General features: G+C 36.2%; 1 protein-coding gene across 7 annotated transcripts in view; it reads left to right on the top strand.

Annotated features, from left to right (window-relative positions):
• Positions 1-11675, top strand: part of LOC107095792 (unconventional myosin-XVIIIa-like) — a 108697-nt gene that overhangs the window by 81784 nt on the left and 15238 nt on the right. For 4 of the 7 annotated variants that reach the window (XM_015392089.1, XM_015392093.1, XM_015392091.1 and 1 more), the window contains 4 exons: positions 6962-7099; positions 8263-8448; positions 8539-8678; positions 10690-10734. In XM_015392089.1, coding sequence (XP_015247575.1) covers positions 6962-7099; positions 8263-8448; positions 8539-8678; positions 10690-10734 — 509 coding nt within the window. The remainder of the gene's footprint in view (positions 1-6961; positions 7100-8262; positions 8449-8538; positions 8679-10689; positions 10735-11675) is intronic. The other 3 variants (XM_015392095.1, XM_015392090.1, XM_015392094.1) reach the window with 1 other exon arrangement.

The raw sequence follows: 11675 nt of genomic DNA, 5'->3' as shown, positions 1-11675 counted from the left end.
AGAATAATTATATAGGAAGTGGATTCTACAACTCAGTTGACAGGGCCCTTTGGAAATGGATTTTGGTTTGTTGAATATGAGCGAGATGCGGATAATTATATTTTTATTTTGTTATATTTACAGTACATGAGGAACTACTAAAATGATTTTCAGATTACAGATATATAGATTCATTAATTCCATGGGGGAAAAGGAATTACTTTAGGGTTAGGATTAAAATTTGCTCGATGATAAGAACCTAATAAGCCTACTGGCACAATCTGAAGCCATTCTATGTGATTGATAGCTACTTATAACGGTCATTTGTCTGCAAACAGCCACTTTACTATGTAAAAGGAGACTGAATCACCATGAGAGATGCATGAGATGATCCATAGGTTCTATATATAAGAATATTTTTATTCTTCATCCTCACCTGCTGCCAGATTTCACATTAACGATATCTATGAGAAGCCGTTTTGATATGTACTAGTTTTACTGGATATGTATTCCTGATATCTGAAAAATAAATTTTTCTTTGTACAAGTCAGAGGTCTCCAACAGAGGGTCCGCGACCCATAGGGGGTCCATGGAGGTACTGCATGGGGTCGCGAAAGTTTTGTTTGATTAGACTTTTTTTTTATATTCCACCCAGCAATTTTTTTGCCTTTGATTACACATTAATTCAATGAGTTCGGTCATTAATGCACACATTCAGCGACACGCAGGAGCTCTTTTAAGCTGGGCACCGTTTTATTCACAACAGTCAATGAGAAATCAGAAATACTTTATTATTTTTTTTTAGTTTTTACGGCACTAGTGACTCGTTTTTATGGACAGTAGGCTGACAGGAAAGGGGGTATGAGAGAAGGGGAGACACATGCGGGAAAGAACCACAGGCCGGATTCGAACCCGGATCACCTGCGTCAAGGACTAAGGCCTCCATACATGAGTCGTGTGGACACCAAAGCACGCCCCAGAAATACTTTATTAATCCCAGAGCAAAATTACTTTTGTTACATTACTCAATCGATAAGAATGACTATAGGACCAGTTATATATAACACAATTTCACGCAATATATATAACTAGGTGGTCCCCGCTCCATGTCACCATCAGTTTGGGGTCCTTGGCCTGGAAAACGTTAAAGACCCCTGGTCTAAATGACCATTTCAAACAAAATGACATTCTCCACATCTAGAATAAACATTCTGGATATCTATACATTCATTTCAGATATCTATATTCCTAATATTACTGGTCAGCATTTGTATTATTTAAACTATCAAAAAAAAAAAGTTCTTCAGATATCGTAAATAAATTTTCAGTCAAACTGATAAATGTCAGAAATTGCCAATTAAAATGTATAAACATTTCTAGATATATAAAACTTAATTCTTACTAGTATCATTTTGGTTTAATTTTTTATCTTTCTAAAATTCTGTTTCTGCTTCAAAAATGTAATTTAGAAAATACATTATTACAGTTAGGTCTAGGAGTGTGATTTTGATCAGAAGGAATCTTATTTTAGTGACCTACAAATGAAACAGCAGAGAGGTAAAAACGGCCTGCCATAGCCCACTTCATATAAACTTGCGTATTAACGGGAGCAACAATCTTCTCCTTCGCCATCTTCCTCTCCTTTGTAGCTATAGCGCTGTTTCTCTGTCTTTTAAATTTTCATTTCTGCATTAAAATCTCTAGTTCGAGTGGGTTGAAATAAGCACTTCCTGTTGCCTGTTGTCATGGTGACCCGTTGAATTGGTGCTCCACTGATAATGGCTTTTCATACTTGTTGTGCATGCACTTAACTCTGAGTGGACCTAGTTAAAATTGATTGAACTAATTCATAGCAGCTGTTGTGAAACCGAACACTAGGTTCCTGACTTTAGGCTAGATCAATTAAGAGTTGCGGATTTGATTCTGAATTTGTTAAACCTGCTTCATGAAACGGCCCCCTGTTCCTCACATGCCACTGCCATGCATGTTTCAGGTGTCTCCTTGCTGCCACACACCTGACTTAGATTAATCAACCATCTACAGCACTTAATAGCTGCTGAGGAGTCTATGTAATCATTTGAATCAGGTGTGCTATAACAGAGAGTCATCTAAAACATGCAGGGTGGTGGTACTTGAGGACCAGGATTGAGAATCCCTGGGCAAAGAATTATTTTTATTAATGATTACTTGGTTCAGCTGCACAGTGTTGCAGTCGGTAGCACTGCTTCCTTGCAGCAAGAAGGTTCTGGTTCGATTCCCGGCCCGGAATCCTTAAGCATGGAGTTTGCATGTTTTCCTTGAGCATGTGTGGATTCTCTCTGGGTACTCTGGCTTCCTCCCACAGTCCAAAAATCATGACTGTTAGGTTAATTGGCTTCTCTTAATTCTCCTTAGGTGTGAGTGTGTGCGTAATTGGTTGTTGTCTTGTTTGTCTGACTGTTGCCCTGCAATAGACTGGCAACCTGGCCAGGGTGTAACTGCCTCTCACCCATTGACAGCTGGATTTAGGCACCAGCACCCCTCGCAACCCTGCTAGAATAAGCGTGACAGAAAATGGATGGAAGGATGGATGAATTATTTGGTTCTACAAATTTTCCAAAAATACCAAGAAAATGTTATTCAGCTTAAATTGGTTTTCAAGTGTTAGAACCTAAGCATTATGTTAAGAAATTAAAATTATATTTGATTTTATTTAATAAATTCAACCATCTAAACTCCCATAAAGATTTTCTGACATAGGGTTAAAATTACCTCATTATTGCTTTTATGGTTAATTATGTGAATACTTGCAAACTGGTTAAAGTGATATTTAGAACCTCAATATATCTTGCAAGAATTGTGTTAAATTATAACCTCCTTATAGTTGAATCCTTGCTTAGATTTAAATCCATTTCTTGAATGATTCATGACTTGATCTGTATTAGATTTTAAAACCAATCTTTATCATAAACCTCTTTCTGTAAACTAAATGCCTAATGCCAGTCAGAGAGCTGAAGTGTGACATCCTATGACTTTTTCCTCTCCTGCCTCATTAGGAAGGTCAACACTTTCATTTATTCACTGGAATATTTTAAGAGCCAACAGATGGCTGGCTTTGCAGTAATGATTCAAAAATGCATGGGTCACAGTTTACTGGCTGCACATCAGCGTGATATCCTTGTCACTAGAAGCATGTTAGCATCCCTGATATAGGTCAAAGCTTTAATTTGCTGCTGACCTTCTTTTCTTGTTCTCCTGCAACATGCTGAATGGCCATCGTATAGCTCGCCAACAAAATTCCTTTTTATATGAATCATGCTACCCCCACACAGAGATTACAGAGGTTTTAACAGGTTTATTTCATATTTTAGCTGATTGGTTAAATTATTGTATCCTGTGAGATGTCACATAATGAGTGAGGCTTTGAATAAGTTTGGAGTGATATGGTAAAAAGGTTAACGCATCTGATTCAGGCATGCTTTTATAATAGAGCTTTTATCATGTTTTCCTAATGGAGTACCATTTGCTCAGAGGATAACCTTTTTGGTGTTAGGTATGACATATATTAATGCAATGGAATTTCCTTAGTTGATGGATCGATGTTGCAAAATGAATTTCTTCTGGGCTGCTGAAGCTGAATGTATTTTAACTGCAATGCCACCGACGTCCTAATATGCCATTGAACAGCCTGCAGATGTAATTTTTACTCCTGTCAAAGCAGCCTTTATAATGAAAAAGATGACATTTATGGAGGCAGTAGTTTTTTACTTTACAGATTAGCATATATATATAAAGAGAGGAGGAATGTTTATATCAACACATATTTCAATCATGTAGTCACGTTTTTCATTTTATGTATCTTACAGTATACACAAATAAGCTAACTGTAAATCAAAATACAAACCATAGCCTTCAAAGTAAAGCTGTATTTAGACTGAGATTAAATTACCAAAAGGTGGACCTTATTTAACTAGATTTAATTAAGCAGTTATTTAACATTTTTATCAGTGTAATAGTTTCAAAACCATCACATAAAAATCTATGAAATACATTATACATGCTATACGGTGAAGTGTGTGGAGAATGTTAAGATAATGAAAGACATTTGCAACTGGCCTGTTTCAGCAGCCATCAAAATGCTCTGATTTCCCAATCATGACAATGTTACATTTTTTTGTAACCTATTTTATTCCTGATGGTTAGAGGGTTTGAAGCCATGCAACTCTGTTGTGCAAGATGAGCCTCTCGATCAGTCATTCCCAACCAGGGTACTCATAACCTTAGCGGTCTGCGAGTGCATTGCAAGGGTTAAATGAACATATTTTATTTCTCAGGTAATAATATCGGGCTGCGATCTGTTTTACTTTGTGAGAAACCACATGAAAAACAAAAAATAAGCTTTTTTTTCAACCAAAATTTAAGCTTTTCTTATATGTCTGAATTCACCTTAAGCTTCGACAGAAATCAGTACCAAGTAGAGGAACAGACTGGATGTAGAGAACAGCCTGGTATCGGCTGTTTTCCCACATCTGAGCTCATCAAAGGTGTCATGAATAATGAAAAAAAAGTAAAACAAATGGACTCAGTCAAAATATAATTTTGTTCAGTATTTTGTTCCAAATTTATCAAGTTTAAAGCTCCAGTTTTATAAAGGCAGATTTATGGTACGATTTTATGTTGTATTTAGATTTAGTCAAAAACAGGTTGGGAACCACTGCTCTAGATGATGTGCATCAAGTAATGCAATAGAGGCTGAGGTCCACCACTTCAGACAGAAACTGTCCAGAGATGCTTCTAAAACGGTCTAGGATGGACTGTTAAGATGGGAAATTCGATATGTGTGTAGAATTCTTGACATAACATTTTTGGTTAAGATGCTGGCAAGCAAAGGGTGTATGGAACACTATAAATAACAATTAGAATTGTCTATGGGTACATCTATGCAGAGAATAGCTCAGAGTTCCACGGTAAAAGTGGGAAACTCAGCTAAAAGTGGTTGAACATTAGGAGGCCAGGATCCTGTGGGGACCTCCAAATGGAGACAATCAATGCCTAACCAACCAGTTATTGTGAAGGTGGACAAAGCAGAAAGGAAAGGAGATGATAGACCCAGAGATCCCAAGTGACAGCAAAAGAAGATTGAGAAATATTGAAAAAAAAGAAACTGTTTTGGGTTTTTTTTAAAATAAATATATTTTTTATTTCATATGTGTTTTGAGAGCATTTAAATTAAATAACATGCTGTGAATTATAAAAGAATGACCTGTTCAGATTTCCAACTTATTTATTTCATTACAGAGAATAGTGAGTTTTGGAGAATTTTTTTGTTTGTTATTTCTTTTACCCAGTATTGATCATTAAACTAATTGAGATTCCTCAAGCCTCATTAGATGATGCTCTGCCCTCATCCAAATAGCCAGCATCTGATACAAATTCCCCAAATTATCTCATGCGTCTGCACATCTGCTTTAATTTGCAAATTCAAACTGAATCTTATTTATGTTTATCTTTCTGATTGATAAAGCAATGTATAGTACTAATAATTATTATATAAAACTACAAAGTTCTGCTATTAGTATTTGTTAAAACAATAACTAATGAGCTAATATTACTACATTATGATAATCTGAAACTCCGCTCTTAATGTAGTAATGTGGTTTGGCTGGTGGACGTGCATGCGGCTCATCGGTTGCCAAAAGTATTTATTTTTTACCATTAGTTCAGTAAAGATTCTCTTATTTGTTTATTTACTGTATATCCCTGGATATTAGCAAAGGAAAGCATTGCAGCTGATTGGCAGTGTGCAGCAGCATGCAGGGAATAGGTAGCTCGATCCTCCCCATACCTAAACATCTGCATGAGATAAATCATAATCACAAGTTACCACATGTCTTTGTCATCATAGATTGAAGGTTCTGAGTCACAGCAGAAACATTTTGCACTCAAACCTGCTGGTCTGTTTTGGCCTTTCATTCTGTAGTCCTCTTATTCCATTTTAGCTGTTTATTTCCACTGTTGAAAGCACATCCACATCTTGACTGATAATTCTAGATTGTAGTAATGGTGCATGGTTATCTCTCTGTCGGTGTTATCCTTTCTCTGATAGACTGGCATCCCTTCCTCCCGTTCAGTTCCAGTTGGGATAGAACCCAATGTCCCTGCTACTCAGTACAGGATAATACTGGTGTAGCTGATGAGTGGATGGATCTGCAGTGGATTAAACAAATAAAACCATCTGCTGCAAAGCAGCGTGTTGCTCATGCCACTCCCAAACACGACAGCATATTCCTGCTTTATTAAAATTTACGAGAGCCGAAGCCACTCAAGGGCCACCCTTCAGAATATTTCTGGCTACACTTAAGATGCGCAGCGGGCTGCAAGCCACTGTTAAAATGTGCCAGAGTAGGCACTGATTGTTATCTAAAGCATCTGACCTTGAAGTGGTTATCTCATTCCCAGTAGGAGGGAAATCTGGCTTTTTTAGAAATATCAAAGGAGAGCACCAAATCCTCCTTGTCTCAGATGCAGAAGTCCCTCATTAGGTGCCCTGCTGCCTTTCGGGCCAGTTTTGTTGTGACGTGTCTATCTTCCTTTTATCAGTCATGGAAGAAAAAAGGATTTAGATAGAACAAACGTGCTTTGCATGAAGCTGAAGCCTTTTTCAAAGCCTGTGAAATTACCGTGACTCACTGTTACCCAGCCTGAACCACAAGCTTCTGTTTTTGACCATTTTAAGCAGAGTGGAGGCTTATCTCAAACTCATTATTCAGACTCGATGCACCTTATTTATATTTACCAAGACAGAATAAATTAACTCAAATTGGGTGAAAAAAGTAAACAGCAATCTGTTTTGAAGATTTAAAGATCAAGACTTGCTCTTAATGTTTATACAGCCCACAAAAGAGACAAAGCAGAAAAGCGACAAATAAGAAGGAAGTAAGCTGTGGCTTTCTCGCCGGTAACCGACTTTGTGTGATCATCTCTTTGTGTGGTGTCCTTCCAGCTCCATTCACTTCAGAGCCAGCTAGAGTTCCAAGAACAGTCCATGGTGGAGAAGTCACTCGTGAGTCGCCAGGAGGCAAAGATCCGTGAGCTGGAGACTAAGCTAGAATATGAGAAGACTCAAATCAAGCGTTTGGAGGTGAGATAATGCTAGTTATCTCATAAAAATGCAATGGAAATGCTATTTGAAATGACCATAGGTACATTATGTGTCTTTTATTGTACAATTACTTTTTTTAAAATCATGGTTTGTACAAGGAAGAACATAAACTACTGCTATCATGCCTTAAAAGTCCTAAAAACATGCGCCATGATAATACTTACTAATACTTACTCTAAATTTCAACAATGCATCACAACGGTCCTTAGTTACTGGTTGTGGTTTTATTTTACTATGATTTGAATTGGGATTTAAAGTTAATCAAGTGTAAGGAACTTAGCTTAAGGCATGACAATTTATCTATATTTATATAAATATTTTTACAAACAAAAAACTAATCTTGCAGGTTATTTTCAGCCTTGGGAATATTTTTTATGCATTATGATGATTTTTTTTTTATATAGATGGAATGTTTAACTAACAAGTAGAAAATTAACCACATAATCTAGGCAAAAATAAAGCCTCCCTTTTAGTTATTGCAAAGTATTTTTCTCACCTTTACGTGATCCAAAAATCTTCTCTTTTTAAAATCTGCTTTGTTCATTTCATAAAAAATTGTTTGTTGAATTTGTTTTTGAGCATTTTTAGGTTTTGGAAAAATTTTAGTGAAACAAGCGTTTGCTTTTTATAGAAAAGTGATAAGTGGTGTCGAGTGAGTAGTTTTATTTTGGGGATTTGGGTCTGAGCTTCTGTCATGCGAGGTCACCTTACTTTTTTTATAATCTTTACTCTGAAACATCCACTATATTACAGAAATTGGAGTTTAGAACAGAGCAGAGCATGTAGACCCCAGCTTATTCTGAGATGGTAATTGCAATCCTCTTCTCCAAAAAGTGATTTTCAATTAAGATATTAGTGTTTATGATAGCTTGTCTGAATTGTTATTTTTTCAATTAATGCCAAAAAAACCCCAATATATTTAAAGATTAAGTAAAATAAACTTTAGATGAGGTATAATGTGGCTACCATTTTTTTTTCCAGACTGCAGGCAGTGCTTAGAGTTTAAATTTTTTTATTATTGGCCTGCTTAAGATACACAGCAGCGCTGTCTTTGTTAATGCTAAAGAATAATTTATTTGGTCATGTGTTACAACTTATCGTTTCCTTTTTTTGATGCGTCTAAACTTGAACTTGTTCAACAGAGTTTAGTGGGCCGTCTGAAGGAGAACCTAGAAAAGGTGACTGAGGAAAAAAACCAACGCATTACAGCTGAAACCAGGGAGAAGGAGCAGAATAAGCGCATGCAAAGGCAGATGAGAGACATGAAAGAGGAAATGGCTGAGCTGTCCAAGAAGGAGGGAGAGGCAAGCCGGAAGAAGCATGAGCTGGTAAGGCTTTTGGTTCCTTGTTAGCCTTGTTGTATTTAAATTACCCTCAAGAATAATGACACCTGTTTTGTTGTGCTGTTCATTTGCCAGGAAATGGACATTGAGAGCTTAGAGGCAGCAAATCAGAGCTTACAAGTGGACCTCAAGCTGGCCTTTAAAAGGATCGGGGACCTGCAGGCAGCCATCGAGGATGAGATGGAGAGCGATGACAATGAGGACTTAATCAACAGGTATATCCCAGCTCAAAGCTGTTCTATGGAAATTACTGTAAACATTTTCCATGTCCTCATAACATGTTAATGGAAAGAAATGCACACGTTAATGCTGGCACTGTTCCAATTGGATGAGGTCCTATGTTTATGCATGTTTTCAACCTTCAGAAATTAGATTAAGGAGCACAAACTAAATCCCCTATCTTGTTTATACTTGGAGGGGCCAGGGCAGTGGGATTACTCCTCTATAATATATTCCATTTCTAAAGGTAAATGCTCGTATAATAACAGTAAACTGGTTTCAGATAGTAGCTGATCCTCGTTTAGCCAATCTACAACTTTATAACACTTTTAAAATGCTAGAACCTTCTTTATTTCAAGTTTAGTTTAGGTCCTTTCAAATAAAACTATTTGATTTGACAAAAAAGTTAATTACATTTTTGGTCTTACTTTATAATTATAAAATAAAAGTTCTACCAAGCTGAAAACTTTAATCTTTTTTTTATTTATATTTGCTTTAGTCCTACTTATGAAAATTCTACCAAAATCCAATTAAATTTCTCATTTTAATAGTCTGAGGCCTTAAAGATGTAATTTATAAATGTTTCAGGTAATCCATTTAAATGATTCCCTGAAACGGTTTTTCTTAACGACTTTTACCCTTATTTTTTACCCTGCTTATTTTAGACTGAAATAAAACACAAAAGCAGCGTTGAAAAATTATTTTAGCTGCAAGCAGTTTTAATGATGTGTGGTAAATTTAATTATAGCAAAGAACATGTTTTGTTAAAGAAAAACCCTGCCCTTGTTTTCTGCTTCTACTCTTAAATTTTTAAGAAATGCTGGAGATAAAAATGAACCGTTATTCTTTGTTTATATTTTTTTTGCAGTCACAGGTTAACAAAAAAAAGAGAGAATTACCTGTAACCTATAAACGTTTCATAGGTTATAGGTAGTTCAGTTCTCAATGTGTAATTAATACAATTTTTTGTTCATGTTTTGTAATTACACAAAAGAAAAAAATATAATTGTCAGGTTATTAAGAGTAATTTTTTTATAGCTCAAGATGTCTTGCTTGAAGTATAATTTCACCCTGCTTCCTCTTTTCTCTTGCTACATGTCCTTTAAAATCAATAATTCCTCTGTAGGTGACTACAAATTCCCGGTACACAGAGCAGCCTTTATTTCCTGAATATATTTTCTTGTCTTTGTTTTTTCATACTGGACCTTGCTTGTCAGATACAACATATTTTTCTTAATCAATAATAATGAGTTTCACCTTTTTGTGATGATGATAAACGAAAAATACAGCTTGTAAATATGAGATTTAATTACATAAGTGCCTTTCAAATTCAAATACGGGATAATTCAGTTTTAAGGGATGGTTGGCAACACTGATTTAAACATAGAGCTTTACTTTTAACAGTTTACAAGGACAGAAAAGAGAAACAAGCTATTATTAATGTTAATAATCTCAACTGTCTTTCATGCTGTGAGTCCAACTCACTGCTGTGTAAGGCTCTGTTCCCTTTGCTTCAGTACACACACTGCAGTGTAGCTAAGGGCTAACAAACTACAAAACCTGCTGCTTTTCTTAGCAGGCTGTCAATCATCTCTACATACTTGTCTAACCTCTTTTGTTCTCTGAGTCATGCGCTTTGTCTGCTCCAAAACTACTCCTCAAAAGGTTTAATTCAGCCTCCTGCCTCTGATCTTTTGTCTCTTTGCTTTTTTCCCCCCATTGTTTGATTATTGCCTGCCTCTTTCCTGTGAGGTTGAGGGTTATGCACGCTCTGAACTATGGGAAGTAAACACCGACTGCAATAATGCAAACCTCTAAAAGAAAGACATTACAAACAGCATCCCTGTTTACAGAGCAATAGATGGTTATTTTCATGTTTGCATAAGTGTAAAATGTTTCACTTTGGTGCTCATTTTGTCCTCCTTTTGCAATGTTATTTGTGTATCTTAACTTTGCTGTTTCTCTTTCCTCTTCTTCCCTTCTTGGTATCATCCTCACTTCTGGCAGTTTGGAAGACATGGTGACAAAATATCAAAAAAGAAAGAACAAAATGTGAGAATGGAAAAATGCATCCTTTGTTTCCGTCGTCGTGTGTCGGTTGAAATTGTTTTTCACACCAATTTTAACCACAATTTTAACCTCCTCTTACAGAGGAGCCTTCTGTAAGAGGCTCCTCTGTCCTCCACTCTTTAACCACGGGGGAGAATAATGCAGTATTTCTACCCTTTCACGCATTAGTTTTTCTCCCCTTGTAGCCCTGTGAAGAGAAGGCATTTTAAACAGAACGAGAAGCGCTCTCTGTTATACATCTAACATAAAAGCTATGTCTAAAAGATGGCCCCCTGTTTGAATTTATTTTCCTTTATTTCATGCCAAATATCTGCAGGTGTACACAGTCTCTCTCACTGCAGGTTTCAGGCTTGCTTAGTGAAATCTGAACATGAATAGATGATCTACTATAATTGAAAATGTCAGTCACTCTCCTTTAAACCAACCTCACATTTTTAGAGAGAATTTCCTAGAAGAAGAATGGTACACTGAAACAAACCTCTGGTAATACTGCATTCTTATCCCCTCTCATTTTTTCCCCCTTTTCTTCAAACACTTTTTGAAGCGTCATTGCATGCTATCAAGTGTTTAGGATTAAGGGATTAGGATGTTGGATTGAACTTTTATATCTCCTGCAGCTTTTCCAGAGCATGTACAGACATACTAACATATTGCAGAGATTTACAGCGTATTTGACATGTGAATTAAGAATGGATCACACTCTGATTACCTAAGGCTATCACGGAATGATAGCCTTAGGTACAATTAATACAGTTTTATTGGATTCATGCAGAAAAACATGGTGTAATTAATTTAATTTAAAAAAAAGAATCAGTTACTCCTATTGCTGCCTGAAGCAATATAGAACTGATCATTAGAATTATTTTGACCTTATATCTAACACTTTTGTTATGTATTTTAGGAGGTTGTGGTGACATTATGTC

This window comes from Cyprinodon variegatus, unplaced genomic scaffold (assembly GCF_000732505.1).
Source record: "Cyprinodon variegatus isolate N-32 unplaced genomic scaffold, C_variegatus-1.0 Scaffold573, whole genome shotgun sequence".
NCBI lineage: Eukaryota > Metazoa > Chordata > Actinopteri > Cyprinodontiformes > Cyprinodontidae > Cyprinodon > Cyprinodon variegatus.
This window is presented reverse-complemented; position numbering and strand designations above follow the sequence as displayed.